Consider the following 27453-nt stretch of genomic DNA (forward strand, 5'->3'; position numbering starts at 1 on the left):
AATAACCCTGAATAAAGTGTGAAGACCTGGAGTGTGTGTGACCTGTGATTATCACAAGTCTTTGCAAAGCAGGTGCTTCTGGCAGATTCACTTGCTCAGTCGTTTTTATCTTATAAAGAACACGGTAAAACCAACAGCTGATTCTTTAAACTAGGGAAAAAAACTTGAAGCCATACCAGTGAATGTCCTTTTCTGTGATGCTGGTCTCATATTCCCACTACAACCTCACGTCTCTGCAGTATAACTTGCGGTGGTATTGTACATTGTTTAATTATAATTTAATCGTCCAATTCTAATTCTTATTTGAACTACTGTATTTATACATTTACTGTGTGAGGTGACTTCACCTGCATTTCATTCAGCTGTCAACAGCAGCACAGATACAGAGGAAGTAGTGGGAGGGGTGGTGTCGGTCCAAACAGCTTTGTGCTGATGGATAAGCAGAGAAATTGCACCAATTTCACAAAGATTAAACTGTACATTTATTTACAACAATTAATTTGTGCATAGAAAGTTGGATGGACAGATCTCAGCAGGAGTGATGTTTTCATTAAACTGTTCATCAATATGTAACAGACGTAATTGATTTGTAAGAAACAGTAATATAAAAGTCTGCTACCTGACAAAGGTCCCAACAAAACATGTACGTTTGTTTATTTTAAAAGCTACAGTATTATTTTTCTCTTTCTTTCTCTTGACCGACTTTCCACACAGGACACATTTCAGCTGTTTTTTGGGTTTTTTTTTTGGGTCATCTATCTCACGCACATCTGTATGTAATCAACACAACTTTCTACATCAGCTGTGCAGGAATGAAGCTACTGCTGATGTGTTGCTTTTGCTACAGGGTCTCTGTAGACGAGGTGTGACCGTGCCGATCGTCTCCACCCACGTCTGGATGCCCCGGCGGGGCTCAGCCTTGAGCCAATGGTGAGTAATGGATGAAATAAAGCATCAAGTTGGGTTGTAAATCCATTAGTTCAGGTCTGGTCAGGTCTCAGTTTTAGGCCTCTGCAGAACTGTACTGGTGAATTGTGACTGACCTCTGCTGGAAGTAAAGATAAATGCTACTGCACTGTATCAATATATTAAAGACCAATCAAGATTTAATATCATATCGTAAAAAATGCAACAACGATCGACAACTCCCAGCTTGGTATTTAATGGAGCTGTAATATTGACTCAAGCAACCAACATATCAGAACAACGTGGAGGCAAATGTAGCATGATTTACATGTGTTGTTCATCACTGATAACAAACTAACATAAGGGTGTGTGTGTGTGTGTGTGTGTGTGTGTGTGTGTGTGTGTGTCTCAGTAACAGTCCACTATGACTTCTTGTCCTGGTTGTGTGTCTGGACGAGTGTGTGCGGCACTCGCAGTCAGTATGTCCTGCAGCAGAGAGAGGGGAGAGTTATGGACGTGGTCGCTGCTTTGAGTCAGTATGTCCAGCTGTGCGTCTAAACCCAGAGACCTCAATACCTCACACACACCAACGCACACACTGTCTCCTCCCTCTCTCACACCGTCCTTTCCCATCTCACCACAGTCTTCAGAATCAACCACCTCTGCTCCATCGGCAGCGATGTCTGCCTCTTTAGTCTGATCACACTTCTTCACCCCCAGTATTTTTCTGATCTCTCGCCCCCAGCCACATCCAGGCAGCTCACAGGACACCCTGGCCACTGTTGCCATGGCAGCAGGTGCATCCAGTGCCTCTAACGACATAGGGCAGACCGTCTCTCTGAGCGTAATCAGGAGTTGACAGGCTTTCAGACCCACAGGCCTATCGCAGTCGACCAGACCACTCAATAACGCTGAGATGACTCCCTGCTCGACCAGATTGTTGAGCACAGCGGCCAAATCTGACTCCACATCCTCCGTGTGTGACCCAGTGTGTGAGTGAAGCGTGTAAGTCTGATCAGAAACCACAGCGTACGGGTGTGACAGGGCATGCTGAGAGTCTGAGCCCTTCCTGTAACCACGGTGACCTGAAAGGGCTTCGTCCAGCAGCAGCTCAGCCAGCTCCAGAGTGTGAACTTTGACCTCCCAGTCCAGATCAGCGCTGCCCAGAGAGAGGACGGAGCTCACAGAGTTCATCAGGAGAGAGGAAGGGGAGCGTGAAGAAAACCAGGCGATGAAATACCGCACAACCGCCCTCCTGGCGAATCCCTCTGTGTCCTGAGAGAGAATTTCAAGCAGCCGGCTCACTACGTCAGTCTGGAGGCACACAGACAGTGAGGATTATCAATACAGTCAAGTATTTGTTATACAAAGTGGTCGACCTGAGAGGAGCACGTTACAGTAGTCGATTCTAGATTACATGACATGAATGAGAATTTCTGCATCTGGCTGTTAGAAAATTGGCAAGCTTGATTTTTTTTGGTCAAGGAAGTTTTCAAACAGCTGAGATGTGCAGTAGTTAATAATTAAATGTTTTGTTGGGCAGCAGAGAGGGGGATTAGTGAGAAAGTGAGATTTTTTTCTTCCCTTTTTCCTCCTCTTTCCTTCATTTGTCTGATCATGTCTGTTTTCAATTATTCTGGCTGGCAGCGCTTCAGAGTTACATGAGGACACCTAAATGTAATGAATGTTGAAGTTTGTCCCACCCTAACAGGCACAAAGGAAGGTGGGGAAGGAGATGTCAGTCATGCATAGTCCGTACACTCCCATACGGTCTTGAGAAAAAGGTCTCATCAAGTAAAGTGAAAACACAGACTGTGGGCTTTACCATGGGCGTGTAAGGCCTTAAAGGTTTATTATATACTGAGCAGGTTGGATACATTAAAGACCTGCAGCTCAAAACCGACTATTCAACTATACAAAGACATTACATGACATTAGATTTAGCTTGCAACCTCTTGGTTGGTCTCCCCTAAAATATGACATCCAGCAATCTAGTCATATTTAACTTTAAGTAACTGTTTACACTCTGATAAGACTGCACACTTGGCTGTACATGTTCATGAACCAGAAAGTGTTTGTAACGATGAAGCTATGACAACACCATATGTTTAGAAAGTAGAAAAGTTTAAATTCAAATATTTCTGCCCACCTGCTCCTGTGTGAGTGCTTCCCCCTGCTGCCAGCTGTGTGCCAGTGTCTGTGCCAGTGCAGAGATGGCGCTGGCTCTCACGTAACTCTCTGGATCCTGCAGCGCCTCCCTGAGGAGAGGAGCGCTACAGCAGCCGCCCAGCAAGGCCTCAGACCCGTCGCGCACCTCCCCGGCCGATTTCACGACACCTGCCAGTTTTCCCAGAAACTCCACAGTCGAGTCTCTCACCTCCCAGCGCATGTCACACACACGTTTCTTCACCACCTCAGCGAGCTCTAACAGGGACACACGCAACAATATGATGTCACTGACACAACATACAGCCACGAAAAGAGCAGAGTCTTGTTGTTTGTGTTGATTCAAGTGTATTTATAAGCTTCAGTGAGGAGGCCGCTGGTCAACTTTACCTCGTCTGAGCTCGTCTGTTATAGAGGAGAGGTCTTTACACACACTCGTCCACTTCACTAAGGCCTGGTAGGACTTGTGCAGCACCTGAGAAACATAGATAGAGCGACTGTAATAATACAAAACCATATGAAGGGGGTCCAAACACTTATGGTGTAACGGTTCAGTCGCAGTACGATGGATTGACAAAGTTATGCACGGCCACACACAAACTTACAGTGGGGTCAGAGTCAGGATTGTTCAGATACTGTATCAGAACTGTGAACGCCTCAATCAGCTTGTCTTTCACTCCTGAAACACACAAGGAAAGTATTGATTATAATTAAATGTTCACATGACATTCGTTGCGTGTTTATATACAATTTTGTATCCTACAAATTGTTTAGACAAATTTAAACATCGATTTGTTGAGTTAAATTCACTTTAATACCCAGATACAGACATTTGGACTCTGTACAGAGAAATCACCTTATGAAGTTTTGTGACGCCCTGATGTACAGTATGTATTCAGTATTTACTTTAAGACTGGTGTTCATGTACAATGGATTTGTATAATGTCATGTCTCATAAGATACTTCAGTTGAAATCAAGTGAATGCTTTTTGGCACTGTGGCCGTCTTTAACATTACAATACCTATGGAGGCCAAGTTTTACCTGGGCTGCTGCTGAGACCCGTCAGAGCCTCTAGAGCACTTTTCTGAACTTTGCCACTGCCGATTACATTCCTGAAAACCTCAGGACAGCCGGTGGGCGAGGAGGAAGAGTCGCCACTGCAGATCCTTAACAATGACACAACTGCAGTGACAATTACAGCTGGAGGACAGGGGAGTAAGTCGGGAGGCTGAGGGAAGAAAAGAGAGACGGTTAAGATGGTTAAGAAATAAAGTCCATTTCCTCCTCTGTATTCTCAGATGTCTCTGCAGTCTCACCACGAGCGTGATCTGTGGTGTGTTTGTCAGACAGACACAGATGATAGAGATGCAGGGGGTTTTACTCTTCAGCTGCTCCACCACTGAAAACTGATGCTCTTCTACTGCAGGAAGAGAAACAGATAATGTATAAGCCACATAGATGCTAAACAACACACTTTCAGGAGTATGTGTATATCTCTGTGTGTTACCTTCAGTGTTTGTGCCAAGAAGAGCCTGACCAGTTATTATGTCGAGGGGTAGCAGTAGTATTCTCACAGCCCGGGCTGTGTGGACAGTGTCCCTGAACGGGAACACAGGAAAAAGAAACTAGTCTCGAGAATCAAGCCTCTACAAACTGAGGTTGTACTGGTGAGGCCGAACCAGCATGCTGTGAGAGTGTGAAGTTATTCTGCTTACTGATGGCCTCTGCGGAGGAAAGCAGCTGCAGCCCGAATGAGGTCAGAGGGTTTGCTCATAGCCAACATGGACGACAGAAGACGGGTGACGTGTCGGTCTGGGACGCGTTCATCAGAGCTGGAGGTGCTGAAGACAGATGTCAGAATCAGATCAATAGTATTTTTGACTTACTTTGAACTTAGTCACTCTGAGTTGTCCACGATGGAGAGGAGCTTTTGACAACATCCTCCTCTCCATGACTACAAGAAGAAGGTCCAGCTTCAAACCCGAGGACTGAGGAAAACACGGAAACACATTTAAAGCTGAAGCTGCCTTGATTTTGTTGTCATCATAGCACTTTTTTTTTTCTTTTTACATAATGTTTATGCAGCAGCAGTTTTATCAGTCTACAGATGTGTCCCAAATCTATACTGCATATCAATTCTTGATTTGGGAATGTGCTGTTGATGGACATCGTTTCGTCCCCCATCGTCCTCGCCATCTGTGTCAATATGACTGATCTCTGTCATCTGTGTAAAGTCAGAGCGACACATAAAGCCCAGATTATTTTACCCGGACTCCCAGCATGCTTTGTGGATGGAACCTGGTTGCACCCTAATTTTCATTCTCCTGTATTTTTTCTCAGTTTTGGGGATCGAATTGTGTATCATGTATTTTTTTAATTTATTGTCACTGTTGCTTATATTGCCACATTTATTGTTCACGTGACATCTGTCTTCAAACCAAATCGCCCCTAGGAAACATTAAAGCTCTTTAAAAGCTCTGCTCGACTGTGTCTGCATCCACATGAGAGAGCTGGTCTACCTGTATGCAGCCAGAACAATGTCCATCAGAGGCAGCGTGAGTTGACTGTAGCCGGCTGTCACCAGCTCCTCCAGGGGGTCTGCGACTGTCTGGAGCAGCTGGTCCCGGAGACGAGGTCTGGCCTGGGTCAGGAGCAGGCCCAGCAGTTTGAGGGTCTGCAGGCTCTGACGGAGCCGTGTGTTTTCTGTGGGAACCAGTGACTCCTTGAGGTACTTTGAGGTCGCCACGACAACAGCAGTGTAATCTTGGCTGGTTTCCATGGTGACAACTGAGGTCTCTATGTCTGTGATGGAGGCTTGTGTCTTCTTCTCATCCCCATGTTTCTTACCCACGCCGTTACATCCTGCAGACAACACCGGCTGAAAGAACAGCAGGATGTGGGCGAGCATTTGATTGGCAGCCGAGGCAACAAATAGACTTGTGTCTGTCTGGAGTCGTAGGAGCGGCGCAATGAAATCTGGAAAATCAAACACAAAAAACATCTGTATCAGGATGCGTCAGAATTTAAATCATGACATGGTAAATTTGTGGCCTACAGTGAATCTTCAGTCCTTAATACTGGCTGTCTCTCTCTCTCTCATTAAATTGTCTTCTTGAGCAATATAAAGTGTTTGGAGAAGAGATCTCGTTTCCTACATGAAGATTCACCTGCTTGTACGAAGAAACTGAGAGCCTTTGAGTGCTGCAGCATGCTCCTTAAGCCCTGAATCCAGCCAATCCGTATACAGGGATCCTCCCAGAGACCCGCTTCATGCCAGTGCTGATGGTTAAAGGCGAGGTCCAGAACAGAGCACTCCTGCAGCAGGAGGGGGTGAGGGGTGGGGGGCATCACCAGAGTCAGATTACAGTCAGTGCCGGTTGGCTTTAGAGCAAGTAGTAATAACAGATTAGTAAAAGGTACAAAGTGTCATAAATTCTACCTGAAGCATTTTGAAGCCGTCCTCAGTGGCAGCCATTAAACCGGAGAGTTTGAGAGTGAAGGAGATGACCGCGGGGTCCGATGATGTTTTGTGAACCACAGTGGACATGAACTCAAGTAGACATGGGTAGGCCTTCAGCAGAGATCCCTCTTCATCAGGGGAAAAAAATGGACATGAAGATACAGATTTATTATACATCAATCTATCCAGGGCTGGAACAACCCTCAAGAGAAACTGTTTAGGAATATGCACCATGTAAGCATAATATCAAGAGAAATAATAAAGGTACCCCTCCCCTCCACAATGCAGGAGCCATCTCAAGGACTTTTAGAATTTCGTTTAGAGTTGAAACAATTAGTCGATTGTCTAATCGATTGATTGAATGAATCTGCTATTATTTTGATAACTGATTTTTCTTGTCGGTCACTTTTCAAGCAAAAATGCCAAACAACCACTGATCCCAGCTTCTCAAATTCAGACCTGAAACTGTTCCTACATTAATCGAGTGATCAAATGATAAAAAAATTAAAAAATTACCCGAAGCTATTTTGATAATCGATCAATAATCTCTGGTTCAAATTTCTCAGTTGATTATAGTGAATATATTTTGGAAAGTTGGATGAACAAAGAATGCAATTTTAATATTTTACCTTCAGATCTGAGAAGTTATGACGAGGACTGTCTCTATATATTAAAAAATTAGTTGAAAAAATAATAGTCGGTGATAATAATTTGTGATAAAAGCAACTATAGTCTGTGATGGAGGCAGCTCAGTTTCAGCTGATGCTGTGATTTAGTGGTGCACATTTTTTAACCATAGCCACATGAAAAGTCCCTGGGGTTTGTGTTTCAGTTGTGCAACAGTCCTGAAGGTATTTTGCAGATATTTAGCAGGATAATGAACTGTCACAAACCTTAAACCTTTGGGGATTTGGTAACCCAGCCTTGTATCCAAACAGCTAATTTTAAAACCACTTCAATTCACTTCTCACAACAATAACTCCAGTCTTTGGATCCACAAAGTGTCTAAAAAAACAGCACACACCTTGAGAGGTCAGAGAGAGAGAGAAATGGACGGGGTGGGAGTGTAGGAAAGCAGCAGTGAACAAAGTGAACAAACTCTCCCACCAGTGTCAGTACTAACCAGCTTCAGTGAGCCCTGTGAACCAGTCCAGCAGTTTCTCCAGGCTGGTGTCATCGGGCAGAGACCTCCCCGAGTTCCCCAGCACCTCACAGACCCGGGGCAGCAGCGACACACACTCTCTGTCCATGGTACTAACTAACCTCTGTGTTGTGCGTGTGCGTGTGCGTGTGTGTGTGTGTTAGTTAATAAACCCTCTGGTTGGTTTGCAGCAGACAGGTCACTGATAACGTCACAGCATACACATATCTGGAAATATAGCAGGAATATATAGCTAAGTTTTGTAGTGTAGCTAAAACAAATATAAACCTGTGGTGTTTTCTGGTAGTTTTAGTACACGTCCATCTCGCGGGAAATACTTTCAGATGTGCCGGTGTGTGGCTTCCCTCTTCTTTCTTAGTTCAGTGTAAAATGTGAAGGTTGTAATTAAAGGCAGCGGCGCAGTTTCCCGATCCGTACACATGTGGATAAGTCAAATTATATATCCGAGCGCCACATATCGCCGGTCCCCATGGTTTACGACTTTACGCTTCCCGTGCAGCGCGTCTTGCCTCCGATCAGGTTCCGGTGTCACGTTTCCGTCGCATCGTCCATTTTCACGTAGTCGCACATGGTGCCACACCGGCCGAACACCGCCAGCCTCTTCGTTTTTAGGATTTTTGCTCCGTTGTAGCGAGAAATCCGTCTCGTACTGCTGTTAAATGCAAGATACGGTGGATATGGTGGACGACCCCGAGTATGAAGAGGAGGAGCCTTCCTTCAGCGACCCCGAGGACTTCGAGGATGATGTCGAGGATGAGGGTGAGCGGCAGCAGGAAAAACGCCGGCTTTCTGGCCTACTGCTAACAGTTAGCTAAGAGCTGTACTAACGGGCTCAATGGTGGGGGTACTACAGATGCTAGGAAGCCTGCTTGTCACTTTGCCCAACAGACTACTTAGTAATCGTAGGAGACTGACTACGCAACAATATTAACCAGTTATAAAGAAACTCCCCCATTTGAATTGAAAGTCATCTCAAATCCAGCTAACATTAGCCGATGTTATCTCAGTTCATTTAACGCCCACTGACGCCTCACCCAGACCCCAGACAACCTCTCAACCGTGGCCTTGTCGCTGTTATTTGGGGAATTTAAACCGCATATTAGCAAGGTGAAGCTAACGGGAAACATTTTCTAGCAGATGAATGAAAATTAAGGCCGAGACCTCCACTGCGACCCTGCAGTCCGTGGTTTGCATTGAAGCAGCTGGTAATAAAAGATAGCTTTCACATCCGTGAAACGTTAATCCTCACCCAAAAGTGGAGGGGAGTTGGCTCTCAACCCTTCAGATAAAACGTGAACTAACTGCACATCAGTTTGACCCCAGTCTTGTCCTTAACTAAGGGGTTTTGTGGCATTGCTTGCCCAAAACAGGCTCCAGGGATTTCTGGAAATTCCTCAGCTTAATGAGAAATTGAGTAATACACTGAGCTGCCAGGGAATTAGCTCCACGTAGTTAAATACAGTCTAAGATAACAGTCCTGCAGTAAATCTACCATTAGACTGGTTATAATATTCAGGCTTTGTAGAAACTGATTTTAGTGAGGTTTTGTTTTAACTTAATGGTGAACTAAAGCTGTTGTATGTGGTGCTATTCAATCTAGAGCAGCCACTAATGATTATTTCTATTTTCAAGTAATCTGATTACTTTCTCAATTACTCATTTGGTTAATAAAATCCAAGAAAAAAAATCCACACAAAGCCCAAAGACATCTCAGTAACTGTGATATATGACAAAGAAAAGTATCAAATACTCACATTTGTGAAGCAGAAGACAAAAGTATTTTTAGCTTTTGCCTGAAATATAATTGACATTAATTAACTGCCTAATTATTGTAGCTCAAATTGTATCCTACTTAATTGTACTGAAATAACATTTTGTGCATGCATTTGTTTCAATGAGGGAGGCCACATAATAAAGTCACCTATCTGTATATAGTTCACCAGCACCATAAACTACTGCCACTCTTGCATTGAACTGTATTTGTTTTAGCAAGGTGTCCCTAATTAACTGTGTGGTTTATCATTCACTTTAAAAGAGTTAGTAATTCAGTCCATGGGTGACTATGTTCATCACAGTGCACCATCACTGGGACAGTTACTTTTACAGTTTTGACAGACCATCATAACAATGACCATGTGGTATCTTCCAAAGGATGTCAGCTGTCCTGTGTAGTTTTGAATTTAAGAGGCCATGAAAATGTATTGGGAGGCCCCCAGACCTATCAGATAAGAGATTAACATCAATGCTGCACACCCTGATCCCCTCCTTCTCCTCTTCTCTTCAGAGCTCCTGGATGACATCCTGAGGGAGAAGCCCCAGGAGGCTGACGGCATAGACTCGGTGGTGGTGGTGGACAACGTTCCTCAGGTGGGACCAGAACGTTTGGAGAAACTCAAGAACGTCATACACAAGATTTTCTCCAAGTTTGGCAAGATCACTACTGAGTTCTACCCAGAGGCTGATGGCCTGACCAAAGGGTATGAGCCTGTCGTCTCATACGTGTGATTGGTTTCTGTTCTTTTATGCCTCTGTACTTGCCCTAATGTTGAGTTTTAGCATGTAAAACATACTCTTTTTTTTCATGTAGGTACATCTTCCTGGAATATGCTGCTCCTACTCAGGCCCTCGAGGCAGTGAAGAATGCTGATGGATACAAACTCGATAAACAGCATACATTCAGAGTCAACCTCTTCACCGACTTTGACAAGTGAGTGTGCGTTGTCAAGCAAGACATGCCGTAAATGTAAATACAGATGTGTAGGATACAAGAAGATTAACTTTCTGTCCTTGTTTTCCCAGGTACATGAACATCAGTGATGAGTGGGAAACTCCAGAGAAGCAGCCTTTCAAAGATTTTGTAAGTGTTTGCTGTAAAAGATTCTCTTTGACTAAACTATTCATTGTTTGTCTTCATTTTGGTAAACATATAACCCACATGGCCATTTTGACATAACCCTATTAAAATGGCCATCCAATATTAACAAGCCAAAGAAAATGTCAGAATGCTTTAAGGTCCATTAACTCTGAACGTTTGTCTGTTCAGGGTAATATGCGTCACTGGATTGAGGACCCAGACTGTCGCGACCAGTACAGTGTGATCTATGAAGCTGGAGAGAGGACCGCCATTTTTTCCAATGATGCTAAGGAACCAATCACAGTCGAAGAGAGAGCAGTAAGTAGTTGATCAGACCTGGAAATGCAGGACTTAAAGAGTCTTATCAAACATGATTCATCTGCACTGGTTGGTTTGTCGCCTAAAATTGTCTTTGTGTCTCGATGCAGCGCTGGACAGAGACGTACGTGCGCTGGTCTCCCAAAGGCACCTATCTGGCCACATTCCACCAACGTGGCATTGCATTGTGGGGCGGCGAGAAGTTCAAACAGATTCAGAGGTTCAGCCATCAGGGTGTGTCCCTCATCGACTTCTCACCATGTGAGAGGTAATGAGCATTTCTCTTTAGCAGCACTGACACTTTGGTACCTGACAAGGTGCATTTTACATTCATGCATGTGTGTACATAGATGCACATTAGCATCAGGTGTTCATGAGCGATGTGAACTGTTTGAAATGAAAAAGATCATTTCCTTTTTTGGCTTTTTAAAAACGTGCACAGACGTTGAGCTTGAGCCTTCACTAGCTCAACAGCAGCATTTTCTCATTTAGAAAGAAAACCAATAGAATAGCATTTAAGAGATAAATAATTTATAATTAATCTCGTGCGGTCTTGTATCTCATGGTTTATGACAATGATCTGGCGATGGCGGGAGATGCGGTATCGTATGATGGATCATTAAAACCTACATGTGTGGTTGTGATGTCATGCAGGTATGTGGTGACCTTCAGTCCACTGATGGACACCAAGGAGGACCCGCAGGCCATCATCATCTGGGACATTCTGACCGGACAGAAGAAGAGAGGCTTCCACTGCGAGAGCTCTGCACACTGGCCCATATTTAAGTCAGTTCACTACATCTTTCTCTTTTCTTTTAGAAAATTGTACTCAATTTCAACATCACTGATTTTGCATTTTTAGTGTTGTGATGGTTTGAATGGACTCTAATGTTATTTCTTTGTTCTCAGATGGAGCCATGATGGAAAGTTCTTTGCCAGGATGACCCCTGACACGCTGAGCATCTATGAAACTCCAGTAAGTAGACTTACGAAAAGCATGACGCTGCTGTTTTTGTAAAGCGTGCAAGTGACATTACAGCCATGTTTCTGCTCATTCCAGTCTATGGGCTTGCTCGACAAGAAGAGTCTCAAGATTACTGGGATCAAGTAAGAGTCCTTGATATAATTATTATAATTACACGTTAATTGTGAGAGCGTTCTGTGTGGATATTTTGACAAGACTTTGCATGTTTGTGTCTACAGGGACTTCTCATGGTCTCCTGGTGACAACATCATAGCGTTCTGGGTACCTGAGGACAAAGACATCCCAGCCAGAGTGACTCTGATGCAGTTGCCTTCCCGTCAGGAGATCAGGGTCCGCAACCTCTTCAATGTTGTCGACTGCAAACTGCACTGGCAGAGGAATGGGGATTACCTGTGTGTGAAAGTGGACAGGACTCCTAAAGGAACACAGGTACACAAAGGGAGAGAGAAGGAGGGGGAACAGACGGAAGCTGACTGATTAAAAATGAAATGCTAAACCTAGTTGTTGTTTTTTTTTCTTTTTCAGGGCGTGGTTACCAACTTTGAAATCTTCCGCATGAGAGAGAAGCAGGTTCCTGTTGATGTGGTGGAGATGAAGGGTAAGAACAAAACAAACACAAAAAGTAACGGTGGCTGTTTCCCAATGAAAAAAAGAACCCTCATCTATTGTTTGATATTTGTGTTTCCAGAAAGCATCATAGCTTTTGCATGGGAGCCCAACGGCAGCAAGTTTGCTGTTCTCCATGGAGAGTCTCCCAGAATCAACGCCTCCTTCTATCATGTCAAAAACAACGGCAAGATTGAACTCATAAGTGAGTAGATCGGACACACACATGCGGACTGTCCTGTTGACACTATGTTACACATTCAATGACACCCCATAAACGTCCACTGAATGTGCCGTCGTGTCCTTTATCTACAGAGATGTTTGACAAGCAGCAGGCCAACAGCATCTTCTGGAGCCCCCAGGGACAGTTCATGGTGCTGGCTGGACTCAGGAGGTCAGTTAAATCTGTGTGTGTGGGGAACGACACAAGAAGCCGATGATGACAAACTAAATAACTTTTCTGACACCTCGTATGAGAGCTACGCTCCTGATTCTAACTCTGATCTGAGGCTCACAGTATTTGCTCTTGTGTGTGTGTCTGCACTGATGAAAGACTTTGTGTGTGTGTGTGAGACCTTCACTTCATCTCTCTGTGTGCAGTATGAACGGAGCCCTTGCCTTTGTGGACACGTCAGACTGCACCATGATGTACATAGCAGAGCACTACATGGCCTCTGACGTGGAGTGGGACCCAACCGGTCGCTACGTCGTCACCTCCGTCTCCTGGTGGAGCCACAAGGTACACACTGCTCCTCTCTCACCTGACCAGTTCCCTCTCGATGGGTTAAAACGAATTCTGACCTTGGCCTGCTCTTGCGTCTAGGTGGACAATGCGTACTGGCTGTGGACGTTCCAGGGCCGTCTTCTTCAGAAGAACAACAAGGACCGCTTCTGTCAGCTGCTGTGGAGACCCAGACCACCCACCCTGCTCAGTGCAGACCAGATCAAGGTACCATTGTTTCTAACCATCCATTATTACAATATATATACTCTCATCTATGTGTGTGTGTGTGTGGAGCCAGTGATGACAAAATTAACTTTTCTGACACCTCGTATGAGAGCTGCACTGCAGCTTCTGATTCTAACTCTGATCTGAGGCTCACGGCCACAACACCCTCTGTATTATTACAGCACATATTTGAAATTGTGTTGGTTATTTCATGACAAATCACACTCATGATCTGTGGACATGTAATCTCCCTTTACAGTAAGTATTCCTCTGTCTCTTGCAGTTGATCAAGAAGGATCTCAAGAAATACTCAAAGATCTTTGAGCAGAAGGATCGTCTGAGCCAGTCCAAGGCTTCGAAGGTTTGACCCGTTCCGTTTCTTTATCTCTATCTAACCTGGGTTTTGTGTTGGGAATGATGCTCTTACAAGTATTATGGTCATTTCTAATATTTTGATCTCCATCTTTAGCCATTTAAGAACAGATGATTAATGTGTGTGTAAAAATTTCATTTTAAGACGAAAGGTATCTTTCTCTCTCAGGAAGACTTCAAAGCTCTTAAATCAGAACTGTGGCACAATAAAATTGAACTTAATCATTCTAGTGATTTAAATGAAAAAAGCTGGACGTTTAGACGCCATAACACCAGTCTGTTATAAAGCCAACATTGGGGTCATGACACAAGGATTATGCTGTCGTTACTAGCACAAACAGAGATGGCGCTTTAACACAATAATCTGAATGTGTGTGTCTGTGTGTGAGTAGGAGCTGGTGGACAAGCGCCGGTCCATGATGGAGGACTACCGTCGCTACAGGGAGACAGCGCTGCAGATCTACCAGGAACAGAAGAGCATCCGCCTCGAGCTCAGAGGAGGTGTGACCTCCCACTTTAACACTCTGAAACCTTCACTCGCTTCCCTCGACAGTCTTTACTTTTATCTAAAGAAATATCTGACATGTTTTTTTTTTTTGTGTGTGTGTGTGTGTGGGTTTTCTAGGAGTGGACACCGATGAGCTGGACAGCAATGTGGACGACTGGGAGGAGGAGACCATTGAGTTTTTTATCAACGAAGAAATCATTCCCCTTGGAGATCTGTAGTCCCCTACGCAGGTAACACTTGCATAATGCTGCACATTGTTTGAAACGTCCAACACATAATTATGATTAACTTTATTCATAAATTCTGTAAATGTGTTGTTTGTGGTCAGTTGTTGGTCCTTTTTTAAAAGGGTCACCCATATTACAAACAACCCCAATATTTTCTCATTTACCCTCAGTTGTATCTGACTATTTGATATGTGAATATTTGCCACCTCCCCAATACGAATGGAGGTGAATGGAGTTTAAATGTGACGCTCAAAGCAAAACTGCTCTCAGTAAAACTGTCTCCTGAAGTAGCGTCAACAGTTCTCTGTTCTGTTTACTCTGCTGAAGTGGACCGACTCAGTCAGTCCTTGTGCAGCTACTGAATTTGATGAATGAACGAAACGATTATTCGACAGCATGGAACAACAAAATGAGTCACATTTCTGCATCTGCCTTAAGATTGACAACTGCATTATGTGTATTACTCCCTCTTACCCTGTTTTTGTAAATGGCCCAGAATGGGAACACACACTCTACATTCTCAATCTGTATTGAACTTGTTCTCTCTCTTGTCTCAGTCCATCCGTTTTTGTGTGGAAGGAGGAGAGAGGAGCTGTGTCATTGATTGGAGAAGGACGACGACCACGCTGTGAATCTTGAGGTTCATCTCAAGCCTCAACCTTCAACATTAGCGACACCATCGAAGCACGCCTTTGCGGATCTGCTGTCACATCGAGGGACGAGAGAGGATACTTTGTATTGAATATTTTCTCTTTGTCTCTCACCATCATCCGCCCCATTTTTTTTTCTCTGTGGAACTTGATATTTAGTAATACTGCCTCCATTTTTCTATTCACCAATTGGAGTCGATCAGTCTAACCGCAGCCCCGTCTCTGATTGGACCTTGTTCTTCCTCTTGAGGTTGATTTCTGAACTAGCTTCACCATGCTAGTGTGTTATCACAGGGCAGCACAGAGTGCCATACCAGTGGGGGGTGGAGGTGTTGTGACTAAACAAGTAGCCTTGTTAAGAAATGCGTTGATGTGGCGCTATAGTGGCTTGTATCCTCCTCCTTTCAGACTAGGCTTTCACACAGGGAGGGGTTGTGCAGTGGGAATAACTTTAAATAAACATTCAAACTCAGTAATACCGAGCTCTGTCTTAGTGTTTGGTTCTTTATTATAGAGGTAATTATCTGCTCTCCTGTTCTGCTCAGAATCCAGCTGATCACAACCATTGAGCTAAATACACAGGTAGTTCTGAAAGAAATAGTAAATTAAAAATAACAACCATTTTGATCATTTCAGGCAAAAGTTCCAAAATTTCTGGGGTTCGAGCAAATGTTAGTTTGGTGCTTTTTAGGTTTTAATATAATTGTAAATTGCATAAGACATGCAGTCTTATTTTTGACTCCTGGTTGCACAAAGTAAGCAAATGTTACATACAGCTCTGGGAGACTATGGTGGTCATTTTTTCTGTTGTATGGCATTACATAGACCAAACTATTAATTGGAAACAAAAAGTATTGAAAGTCATTGTTAATTCCAACCATATATACGGGTGTAAACACATCCCTGATCTCTATTGTTCGTTTGATAACCACATATTCTCAGGACATTATGTTCATAAAAAAATATAAAATCAAAAGCAGCACTCCTGATAAGTACATAAGAATTAATGGCTCCTGTTCTTAAAATGTGTAACAAACCCATTTAGTATCTTAACAAAATTAGGTTTTAACATCTTGAGTGAACAGATTAGCTGTGTAGAAGCCCAGATGGATGCCAGTCTGTTTCATCACCCATACACAAACATTAGAGAAACACTTCTAACATTTCTACAAACATTTTTGAGTGAGAAAGGAAAAAAAAAACTCTTCGGCATGTAGTTTGTGGAAATCGATTTCAAGACGTTAAAACGTGAAAGCGATTCAGGCTTAGCTGAGCTTTTTGTCAGGTTTGGTTTTACACACGTTTCTGCGTAATCCAATTTTAACTGCCTCGCTTAATCCATTCAGAGCTGGTAACCCAGGTACCGCATGATCTGATCCTGCCACCATAACGAAGATGCAGTGGAGGTTTCTGCAATATGCTTATCTAAAATACATCATATCTCCAACTGAAGAGGACAGTAAAATTCCACACTAGGCAAAATAATCTTAAACGCTGACGGTACTAACTGTCGTGTGGATCCTGCGTATGACGGGCGCTGGCACTTTAGTGCTGATTCAGTGACGTCATTAAACCATTTTTGTTATCCGTCTAAATCTGAAATGGTTTGCTCTGGCTCTGTCCAAATGCATGTTCTTGTAACATTTTCATGTGCAACAATGAAATTAGAGATGCTTACCAAGAGATATAATGTGCACCTTTAGGTACTACATCCTTTTTTCTTTTTTTTTAAATAAGATTCTGTAAAAAAAGGAAGCAGTTTGGTGTGATTTTTATCCCGACTCGAGTTATCCAGAGTTTATGTGATCAAAAAAAAAAGGAGACCAGCATTACTGAAGTTCATTCTCCTCCCCCAGACTGCAAGTTTGTTATCCAGCCTCATCCTGGAGTTAGAAATTTGAGTTTAAGCCTGTTTTGTTTGGAACAAATCACATCTCATAAACAGATTTCTGCTTCCTCAGAACTGCAGTCAGAATGCAGCTGTGTTTCAGCGGCTGACACATCACCGAAGCTGCCACTGAAGGTTCATGTGTCTGAGGTTAAATTGTCTGAAAAATGTGGCTACGGGGGAAATTTCTTTTCTTCTCACATGAATACAGATTTTTATTATTTCTATCTTTAAACATAGCCAAAGAAATTTACAGTGAAAGTCATAAAGTCGAGCTGACTCATTTCAAATATTTTGGGCACACCAAGATTGTGGGTTCGCTCTATTCTTCCGGATTGCTGGTCTGTCATGAAGGTGTAAATTATGCTTCAGTTTTCTTAGAGATTTTTAACCCATTTAATCTTCTTACAGAAAGTAAAGCACAGTACGGTTTTCTTTGTTTGTGAGGAATAAATAAACTGGACCGAAAGAGATGTCCATGTCCATGTCATTGGTATCAAGACAAACCACATCTGCTGAAGCTCACCATGCAGTCAGACACTGTTTTTCCGCTCTCAGTGACACTACAGGCTGCGGATATATCTTCTGCCTCATTAACCATAACGGACCTGATGTATGTTCACGCTCTCCTGTGCAGATTTTCACTGTGTTGTTTGACAAGGTGAAGAAAATGGTCGACTGATGACTTATTTATAGAAGACATTATCTACCTGTAAGGAAGTTGGTGGGAAAGGTTTGTCTGTGAATGAACCTTCTGAGCCACAACTCAGATTTATGACGCTGCAACATTAGACTTCATCTAAATTTAATGACAGGCCTTTGTTCTGGATTTAGAAACAGTAGATTATAAAGCCCAGAGTCCTTACTAGTCCTCAATGGGTGTGTGGGGTTGTGAAACTATAAATCTGGTGCGTTTTGCTGCACCTCTGGGTTAAAATGCCTCGACTGAATTTGAGTTTTTTAGTGAAAGAGCCAGTGTGATCCCAGCTTTCAGTGGACTGCTGGTGAGCTGCCTGCGCCTTTTGATGTGGCGACGGAAGCCACCCCATCATTTTCCCATCAGCTCACAGATGTTATAAATACTCATTAAAAGGCAGCTCTTCAGCCTTCATGCCAAGATGGATGATTCTATGTTTAGGTTTTTATGACAAAATAAGTTCAGAGCATATTCAGTTTGTTGCCAAGAAAATAGAAACACCTGTAAATATTCACTTTTTATTGACACTGTGCCTTTGGTTTTTGATGTTTGGACTCATTCATATTTAAGCTGTACCAAAAAGAAGGCCTCTGAATTATTTAACTTAGGTCCACTTGGACTTTTCATATTACACTCAATCAGGAATTTAATTCTCACCATTATTTATTATTGTGTTGGCCCCAAAATAGTCAAATGTGACTATGTGAAGTGCTTAAACCACATGGCCTTGGTTTGCTATAGTAGCCCATTCTGACGATAGAAATAGAAGTAATTATGGTGAGGCAAAATTATGAGCTAATAAATCCAGATTATAACATGCAGAGTAAAAATTACACTACTAAGTAACAATTATGAGATACAAAATGTTTCATACCGAGTTAAAATGAGGCACTAAGCCAAAAACAATGACGTATTAAAAATGACAACCTAGTTGAAACCATTACACAAACAGTTAAAAACACAGAATTATTGAGAAAAACACTCAGACAAGAACAATGACTTACTGAGTCAAAATATTATGATAATAAATACAGAGGTATTACAACAGCCTGGGGCACAGGCATGATGTTTTCCGTCTGTCCTATTCTCATGAACACGATATCTCAGTAACACCTCGGGGGAATTTCGTCAAATTTGGCACAAACATTCACTTTGACTCAAAGATGAACTGATTAGAGTTTAGTGTACAGATGTCAAAGGTCAAGGTCACTGTGTCCTCACCAAACATGTTTTTAGCCATAACTCCCAAGTTCACAAGCTAATTATGACATAATTTCACACAAATGTCTAATAGGATAAAATTATGAAGTGATGACATTTTATATTCAATGATCAAAGGTCAACTTCACTGTGACATCACCCTGCAAATGCACAATTATTCAATGCTGTAACTCAGTTAGGGGAGATTGAGACCATGTTTCCATCAACCTTTCTATTATTTTAATAGAAATGGACTTCCATAAAAGGGTAAATATAGCCTTGCTGTTTTTTTTACCAGTGAAGTTTGATGATTCCTAATTCTGCTTCAGCCTCCTCTAGGGCCGCCTGGATGTACCAGGACCTTAACTTTGAGAACCTGTGTCAGAGGCGGGTTTATGGTTTCACAGCGGTCTGTGTGGAAACTGGAGTGTGCACGCTGTTCAAGAGTGGGTGGCTTGGTTCCCTGAATCTCGCGAGACTTTCATTCTGTGGAGAGCGTAGACCGCTACGGTCCTATCGTGCCAACCCGGTCTCATCACCGGGCTGACGGACAGACAGAGAGGGGGGACACGGAGCAGGCGACAAAGGACTGACTGGCCGGCAACATGGAGCTCATCTGCCGGGTAAGATAAAACATAAATCAGCTCGTGTAGTATTTTTCTCAGAGAGATAGATTCAGCTTCAGACTGGTTTAATTGTACTGAGATAGAAAGAGAATAGACCCGGGCTTTATTCCACCTCAAAGGCAGCAAGATGAGAAGAAAAGGTGGAGGAGACTGTGGAGAAATATAAGTTTAGTCTGTGTGTCGTCGGCTGGAGGAAAAGGAAGGTGACCATTTACATGAGAGAGGGACAGTGTCCGGTGCAGCCGGTGAATGGGCACATTGTAACTGTACTGTATGAATTAAGGTTGTTTTCCGACCGAGCACTGGGAGGAGGTGATGGTGAGTCGTTTTGGGGGAAAAAAAGAAAAATATTAACTTAAATAAACACTTCAACAGCCCGCGCCTCCCCGAGCAGCCGACATAAAAAAAAACAAAGTTAAAAAAAGGATTGTGTTGTTTACCTACACTGACTTACTATTGAGCTCCACAGACACATTTAATGTAAAAGGAATATTTTAACATTATTTCCCGTCTTGTGTGCGCACGTGTGTGTGTGTGTGTGTGTGTGTGTGTGTGTGTGTGTGTGTGTGTGTGTGTGGTGTGTGTGTGTGTGTGGGTGGGTGGGTGTGGGTACAGCGCGTGCCAAGCGTGACACGAGAGAGTTTGTGGATGTTAATTTCTCAAAATAGGCCCCTCCAGTCAACGTGGAGTTTGGATTTAAAACCTAGTGGAAAGAAACACCACAGAGAAACCAATAATTTTCTCTGTCAAAATATGAGCCGGAGGAGTTTCTGCTGTGCTCTGCTCCAGTCTGGATTTTGTTTTTCTGGTTTTATTAGGACCCTCATTTTTTCCACTATTTCCCCGGACAGCAGATGTTTTTATGGAACAATACAGGGTGTAAACCCTCTAGCAGGCTCAGGGCTGAATCTACTTCCACCCCCACATCCCCGTTTGTTCACATCTCTGTGACAGCTGAGCGCCCCGGGCGGAGCTTGAGGTTCCCACGGCCCCTGGGTAACTTCACACCGGTCAAAAACACGGCCAGCTATATCATATATATATAACAGTAGGCATATATTATGTAATATCATATACTTTTGAAATGACTCTAGCAGACGTTAAAATTGCATATGTCAAGCACAAAGTTGTATTTAAGTCTCACAGTGATTCGGCACATAGCACTGTGGAAAACGTAAAAAACGTGTATTCATGAGTTATTAATAGTCTTAACTGCTGCTTGATGACTTACGAGGAAATGAGACCCCATGAGGATTTATAAATGTTTTAACATTAATTTAACAACATAACCGAATTATTACCAAACACCAGCTAAAAGTTTTCAAAACCTGGCAACCCAAAGTTTGTTCTCATTAGTGGCTGCAAACAGATTCATAAAGCATAAGCAAATTATGTTTTTACTATTTATAAAGCACTTGCTTACAAATTTTTTAGAAACCTCTTTATAAAAGGTGCCTTGTTAGAAAGTGCTTTTCTACTTGTAGAAAATAGTTGAAAAGTTGATAAAATGAGGATGTTTAATACAATATTAAACCTAAATATGCTCTAAATAAATTACTTTCTACATTCTTTACCATGCAAATAAACCGACATGTTTATATTAGGATATTTTGACTTTAAATAAATATTGTAAAACCCACTGGGGAAGGAAATTTCAAAATCTTGCAACATCACACACACACACACACACACACACACACACACACACACACACGCACAAACACACACACACACACACACACACACACACACACACACTTGCATTCAGTTCTAGTTCCAGTAAATTTACCTGTGAAATAAATATATTGGAATAAAAAGTTGAATATTTCTACAGTACAAAGCAGCATGGTACAAGGACAGTACTTGAGTGAATGTACTAAGCTTGATGAGCCCCCATTGTGTGTCTCATGAAGTTGAGATACTTAAGATGCCACTTCATGTTTTATTCTCATGTTTTATTCCCTACATCTGGTATTACACTGCTTCTATGTTTTTCTTTTACCCCCTGTATTAACCAGTTCCTGTTTTTATAGCATTAGTCTTCACTCAATCCTTTTACTTCACTTAGGCAGTAAAAGCAGAACTGGGGTCTTGGTAATATTTCCTGTTTCTTTCAGTTTCAGCCAGCAAGCAGGAAGTGTCTCCTTCCGTAATATATGGCCACCATGGAGTTGAGATAACCCTTTCCTCTTTTCTTCGCCAATCACGGCTGCGGATCTAATATTACCATGGGTATTTGGCGTGGTCTACGAGTGGCGTTCATCCTGGGGTCTTTGTTTATGATCCTGCTGATCATCGTCTACTGGGACGACATCGGAGGTTTCAACCTCTATCCACTGCAGGACCCCAAACACCGGACACTTCAATCTGATTCTTGCCCACGGACGACTACAGGCTCTTTGCTTTCTCCCTCCACCAGCAGGGTCCAGAGCAGTTCCTCCCTCACTGTCCCCACCACCGCTTCCAGTACAAAACCCATGCCTGAGAAGACGAGGGGAGCAGCTGAAGAACAAAAACAGGAGGAGGAGGGCAAGGACAAACAAGAGCAGGGGAAGGAGGAAACACAAGAGGATGGGAGGGAGAGGAGTCAGACTTCTGCTGATGACAGGGAACAGGAGGCGAGGAAGCAGAGGATCATGGATGTTTGTTCAGGACGGGACGATGTGGAATTCCCTGGAAGGACTCGGGCATTTGAGCAGATCCCCAACAGGGAACTGGATCACCTGATAGTCGATGATACCCACCAGATTATCTACTGCTACGTTCCCAAGGTACAGCTGTTTTGTGTGTGTGTGTGCATGTTTTTGTGTGAAAATGTAGGTGGTGGTACGTGTGTGGGTGCTGAGTTGGCTCCCTGTCTCACTTCGTACACCTGGATATAAGTGTACGAAAAATAGCAAGAAAGTGAGAAGACAAACAAAAGTTTTTCTTCTTCTAGGAATTTGGAACTGATAAAAAAAACACATATTCACATGCACATGTTCACAGTATCTCTTGTCTTTCTGAGCATCCAGTCTTTACTTATTCTTTCCCTCCATCACTGTTCTCCGTTCAGGTAGCTTGCACCAACTGGAAGAGAGTGATGGTGGTTTTGTCTCAGTCTCTGATCTCGCCCTCCTCAGGAAAGCCTTACACTGACCCAGAGGCTGTACCTCCGGACCTCGTACACAACTCCACTCTTCACCTCACTTTCGCCAAGTATGACACACACACACACATACACATATATATATATATATATATATATACAGTAAATACTCCCAGTTGTTTTGTTGAGTTGCTGGGGAGGGAGATGTATTTAGATCTTTTTACCGTAAAGATAAGTATAAACACACCCCAGTGCAAGGCTAAATTTAACAACTTAATATTCTATTGGAGAGTTTAATCTATAACAATCCATGATGTTTTTGATGAAGATCATGATATGTTTTACATGGAAAGTCTTTATCTGAAAAGTAACTGAAACTCCTAAACGAATGTAGCGGAGTACAAAGCACAATATTATAATATTGAAGAATTAAGTAGAGTCAAATCTAAACAGTGAAGTATTTCAAAACTGTTCTTGAATAAAATACTTGTTTAAGCGTACGTAATTACTTTCCACCACTGTCGAGTTGATTTAAAATGAATGATAACTGATGTCGACCATTAAATTGCTTAGTATCTAAAGGAGCAGGAGGAGGGGCCATAACCAGGATTTTAAAACTACTGACACCAAAAATCCAAATACATACAAAGTTATTTTCTGTAAATGCTCTCACCCTAAATGCTGTTTCATGTATATCCAATAAAGGAAATTGTTATATATATATATATATATATATATATGAACTAATCCCATTATTATATATATATTATAAGAACAGAGCGGTTCAGGAGATCCTTTGTCCTCACTGCCATCAGGCTGTAAAGGAAGTGGATCTTGAACTGGACTAATTTAACTATACTTGTTTGTTATTTATTATTAACTATTTTTGTTATTATTACTAATGAGCTATTGGACACCTGAGGTGATAAATAAAGTAACTATCTATCTATATTATATTTTCATTTGATACTTTTTGATATGAAGAAATAAAATTTAAAGATACTGAAAGCTAAAAAATAACAGAAACAACCTTGAAACTCCCCCCTGTGTAATTTGCACATAATTGTAGAATGGAAACTCCTCTTCAGGTTGCTAGAACCACCCAAATTCCCAGAAACAGTACTGAGGACATGAATGTGGTTTCTTAACAAGCCTTTCTCACAGAGGACACTTCGACTTGTCACAGTGGGAAAAGCACAGGTGTTACTCATAACACTAACGATGGCTCCGACAGCGAGCCAGCATGCACGGTACCAGGACACTGAAACTTAAGCAGCTAAATGGAATTCAGCTGTAATTAACTTCATCATTTACACCTGTGCTTTTCCTACTGTGACATGTAAAAATGTCCTCTGTGAAAAAGGCCTTTGCAACTGAGTTTCGTATTTGCAAAAGCTGCACTTATAATCATCTTTTCACTAAAATGACAAGCCAGTGAATAAAGAAAATCAAGAAATCAAGAGATTTTTTTAGATTTAATGAGCAACAGACAAAGGAAAAAGGATGTATTTGACCAAAGAAAAGGTCAGGTGATGCCTATTCGTAATCATGGCGACATACATTTCTTTTTGACTAAACAAGAGCACTTCGTCCATTAGGTGTTGGCAAAAAAAACAATGTTTGCTGGACAGAATGATGAATAAAAAAGTAGTCTGTAGTTTAAATAAAATGTGTTGCAAAGAAAATGTGTAATCTACACAAACCAAATTCCTGCACAGAGAGACCAAGCTCCCATTATAATGTTTTAAACAGCTCGAACTCCCCAACAATTCAACATGGAAAACTGAGAGACTAAAGCCAAACAAATCACACACCTCAGTCCCACAATGACAACAAAGGAGAACTAGCCAATAAATCATGGTGTCAGTACAGAAGCTAATGCCTTTAGCTTCTGAGCTGACACCCTGATTTATAAGCTGATTACAATAACTCAAGATGTCCATTCTGAAATGAAAGTGTCAGTCTGGAAATGTTAAGGGGCCTCTTGCTTTCCAATTTTCCTAATAAATCCAATTTTAAAAATTGTCAGTGTAAGAATTGTAAGAATTTTCACGGGAACATTAATAAATGAAAAGTTACGTGGTTCTCTTTTACATCAGTTCTACAATAACACTTAAGATACTGAGTTATACTGAAACACTGTTTGACAAACTATCCGTGAGCTCAAGGAGTTATTTACTGAGTTGACACTTGGAAGAGGAGAGTGGAAACGACAGGCGGGGCTTGGTGTTGCAGCACAGACAGACCTTTCTCTACCCCTCGGGAGCTGTCTGTGTTTGGATATGAGTATCTGAACATTTGTTTTTCTGTCTGAGCTGCTATACAAGACAAATCTTTTTCCCCTTTAGGACTGTTCTTTTCTTGTTTGGCTTTGTTTTAAGTCATTTAGAGACCTCACCAAATGTTCTCAGTATTGCATGAAACGTGGATGTTTGACAGGCAAACTGTAAAGCATCACAATTGCAGCTTAAGAAACAAACAGTGACACTAATAAAATATCCTTCATGGTGTTTTGTGTCTTTGTCCGTGTGTCCTTCACCAGGTTTTGGCGCCATTATGGTTCTCTGTCCCGCCACCTGATGGCACTCAAGCTCCAGCACTACACCAAGTTTCTGTTTGTACGAGACCCTTTTGTACGTCTCATCTCTGCCTTCAGGAACAAGTTTGGAAGGTGTGTTTCATGGTAGAGAGAGTGAGTGTGTGTTTGTGCATGGAAGCTAGTTTAAGGCAAAGGAATGTGCTTCACTTTTGATTAAACAGAAGTTCTTTGCTTACTGAATTATTAAAGTGTGTGTATTTGTGTGTGTGTTTTTTTAGACCCAATGAGGACTTCTACAGGCAGTTTGGTTCAGTCATGCTACGTCGTTATGGTAATGTCTCTGGGAGTTTGCCAGAGACCGCAGCCGAGGCGTTTGCAGCTGGAATCAAACCAACATTTCAGCAATTTATCACATACCTGCTGGATCCAGAGACTGAGAAGGAGAGTATGTTCAACGAACACTGGCGACAGGTATTTGTCTCACACGGGTACATGCACACAAGCAGAGTAAACCTACACTTAATACAATTGGATTTTGTGAAACTACAATATGCATACATAAAAAAGTCTGTGCTGCATCTGTCTTGTTTGTGCTGAAAGATCATACCAATATTATGTTATATATATGTAAGATTATCCCCTGTCATCTGCACTGCATGTGTACCAATTTCATACTATGTTTTACAGTAATTCTATAAAGATTTACACAATATATTGACATTTTACTATTTTGGCAGTTAATATTCAATAAATTAATTTATAATTTTGTCCAGTAAGAAAGATACAAGGACAACTGCACCATCAGAATATCACTGCTGATTCCAATTCCAATTTTACAAAAAATCAACAATGACTGTGTTTCTCCTGATCTATTCCCCGATTTGTTTTGTCAACTGTTGTTGGAGCCATGGCAACAACTTTCCATTTTTTTCTTAATGCAGTCAGATTGTCCACTTTTGTTGTGTGTTGTATTATGGAAGAATAGCGCCCATCAACAGCACACAAAAAGGAGTCATTTTAATCAGCATGTTGGGATTTTTTAGTATATATTTAAATGGATCACTCGCATAACTAAATCAGCTTATCATTTAAACAGTTTTTCATGTTTTATTTACTAATGTGGTCTCTATTTGTTACATATGATTTTTATAATCTATTTTTTGCATTTCCTCTGAATCATAGATACATAGTCCCAATAAGTATATTCAGAGGGCAGCAACAACATTTCTGAATGCACATACAGCACAGTGTAATTGTCTTAGACTAGCATATCACAGTATACAATAAAATGTTATATAAACAATATGGTTAATAGTACGCACACGCACACATACACACAGTCAGGTTCAAAAACATAAGTCTGTTTAAATAACTGAAAATCAGACGCTGAGCAGGGCAAGGAAGCCAAATCCATTTGGGGTAATAAACACAGAACAGGAGCAGAGTTGTGTTTTCAGTTTTTGTGTGTATGTGTACACAAATTTAAAAGTTATTAAAAGTTTTTTTAAGTGTCTGCTGTACTTTTATGTGTTTCAGGTGTACCGCCTCTGCCATCCATGCCAGATCAAGTATGACTTCATTGGACGACTAGAAACCCTAGAACCCGACGCAGATCGCCTGCTGAAGCTTCTGGAGGTGGATCATCTGCTCCGCTTCCCTTCAGGGGCTCGAAACCGAACTGCAACCAGCTGGGAAAGAGACTGGTTTGCACAGATTCCCATAACAATGAGGAGAGAACTGTACAAGCTATATGAACCAGACTTTGAGCTGTTTGGTTATCCCAAACCTGACAGCGTATTACATCAGTAATCCATACAGAGCCAAAGGCCTGGGCACTGCACTGTGTGTAGAGCCCACACCTCACCTACCTGCCTTTAAAGACCAGTCTACATTGCTGTTTGTTTCATTTGTTTTGTGCATACCTCAAATGACCGAAGGGCCTGCCAGTATTATTTTATTTTTGTCATCATTTCATATCTGAAGCACACCCGCTTACAAGCTAAGTTATCCCATCCGTTCCCCCCGCAAAGGCACTTTCAAATGTATTTTGTGAATAGTATTTTGGTATATCATGGGGGAAAGGGCTGCGGCTAACTGTTTGCTGACGTTTCTGAGGGTAAACATGTTGCAGAAAAATAAAGAGTTTTTCTAAATGTTTGACTTTCTTTTTTATAATTTTACTGAGTGTGCATGGCAGTGCAGAACTGACCCTTTTTTGTAATTTGCTCCTGTTTCCACATTTTTGCCTCTA

General features: G+C 42.0%; 3 protein-coding genes and 2 non-coding genes across 7 annotated transcripts; 4 read left to right on the forward strand and 1 right to left on the reverse strand.

Moving 5' to 3' along the window:
* Positions 1-15: 15 nt before the first annotated feature.
* brat1 (BRCA1-associated ATM activator 1) lies at positions 16-8095 on the reverse strand. 3 transcript variants are annotated; one of them, XM_056371770.1, is made up of 12 exons: positions 7657-8095; positions 6513-6661; positions 6241-6388; positions 5593-6049; positions 4789-4914; positions 4581-4672; positions 4390-4490; positions 4115-4301; positions 3678-3751; positions 3463-3547; positions 3056-3330; positions 16-2220 (listed from the first exon to the last, which is right to left on the reverse strand). In XM_056371770.1, exons 1-12 carry the CDS (start codon positions 7781-7783, stop codon positions 1315-1317), a joined length of 2727 nt encoding a protein of 908 aa, XP_056227745.1. In that variant the 5' UTR covers positions 7784-8095; the 3' UTR covers positions 16-1314. The 3 variants fall into 3 exon arrangements, with proteins under 3 accessions (XP_056227745.1, XP_056227744.1, XP_056227743.1); XM_056371769.1 differs by having other exon boundaries at positions 4390-4493; XM_056371768.1 differs by having other exon boundaries at positions 4390-4672.
* A 145-nt stretch (positions 8096-8240) lies between these two features.
* On the forward strand, positions 8241-15646 carry eif3ba (eukaryotic translation initiation factor 3, subunit Ba). Its single transcript, XM_056371785.1, has 19 exons — positions 8241-8454; positions 9980-10172; positions 10283-10402; positions 10495-10552; positions 10739-10867; positions 10978-11135; positions 11522-11653; positions 11777-11843; positions 11928-11974; positions 12071-12281; positions 12378-12450; positions 12541-12663; positions 12774-12852; positions 13059-13197; positions 13282-13407; positions 13691-13768; positions 14172-14280; positions 14405-14517; positions 15072-15646. The coding sequence occupies exons 1-18, from the start codon at positions 8355-8357 to the stop codon at positions 14503-14505; spliced, it is 2043 nt and encodes a 680-aa protein (XP_056227760.1). The 5' UTR covers positions 8241-8354; the 3' UTR covers positions 14506-14517; positions 15072-15646.
* On the forward strand, positions 12890-12971 carry LOC130167127 (small nucleolar RNA SNORD60). The gene has a single exon (XR_008827240.1). It is a non-coding gene; the product is annotated as a small nucleolar RNA SNORD60 (small nucleolar RNA).
* Positions 13475-13559, forward strand: LOC130167125 (small nucleolar RNA SNORD60). Its single transcript, XR_008827238.1, has one exon. It is a non-coding gene; the product is annotated as a small nucleolar RNA SNORD60 (small nucleolar RNA).
* Positions 15647-15796: 150 nt separating the features above from the next.
* On the forward strand, positions 15797-27374 carry LOC130166280 (carbohydrate sulfotransferase 12-like). The gene is made up of 6 exons (XM_056371786.1): positions 15797-19572; positions 21693-22346; positions 22631-22773; positions 25206-25334; positions 25481-25673; positions 26739-27374. The coding sequence occupies exons 2-6, from the start codon at positions 21804-21806 to the stop codon at positions 27009-27011; spliced, it is 1281 nt and encodes a 426-aa protein (XP_056227761.1). The 5' UTR covers positions 15797-19572; positions 21693-21803; the 3' UTR covers positions 27012-27374.
* Positions 27375-27453: the final 79 nt, after the last annotated feature.

The sequence above is a fragment of the Seriola aureovittata genome, chromosome 3, assembly GCF_021018895.1.
Source record: "Seriola aureovittata isolate HTS-2021-v1 ecotype China chromosome 3, ASM2101889v1, whole genome shotgun sequence".
NCBI classification, from domain to species: Eukaryota; Metazoa; Chordata; class Actinopteri; order Carangiformes; family Carangidae; genus Seriola; species Seriola aureovittata.

Coding starts and splice junctions, on each gene's coding strand:
- brat1 (XM_056371768.1), bottom strand. CDS start 7,783: ATGGACAGAGAGTGTGTGTCGCTGCTGCCCCGGGTCTGTGAGGTGCTG. Junction 6,662..7,656: donor CACAGGGCTCACTGAAGCTG/GTTAGTACTGAC, acceptor CCCCTGATGAAG/AGGGATCTCTGCTGAAGGCC. Junction 3,752..4,114: donor GGGTCTCAGCAGCAGCCCAG/GTAAAACTTGGC, acceptor TGTGTGTTTCAG/GAGTGAAAGACAAGCTGATT.
- eif3ba (XM_056371785.1), top strand. CDS start 8,355: ATGCAAGATACGGTGGATATGGTGGACGACCCCGAGTATGAAGAGGAG. Junction 10,553..10,738: donor AGCAGCCTTTCAAAGATTTT/GTAAGTGTTTGC, acceptor TTGTCTGTTCAG/GGTAATATGCGTCACTGGAT. Junction 11,136..11,521: donor GACTTCTCACCATGTGAGAG/GTAATGAGCATT, acceptor GATGTCATGCAG/GTATGTGGTGACCTTCAGTC.
- LOC130166280 (XM_056371786.1), top strand. CDS start 21,804: ATGGGTATTTGGCGTGGTCTACGAGTGGCGTTCATCCTGGGGTCTTTG. Junction 22,347..22,630: donor TCTACTGCTACGTTCCCAAG/GTACAGCTGTTT, acceptor TTCTCCGTTCAG/GTAGCTTGCACCAACTGGAA. Junction 25,335..25,480: donor TTCAGGAACAAGTTTGGAAG/GTGTGTTTCATG, acceptor GTGTTTTTTTAG/ACCCAATGAGGACTTCTACA.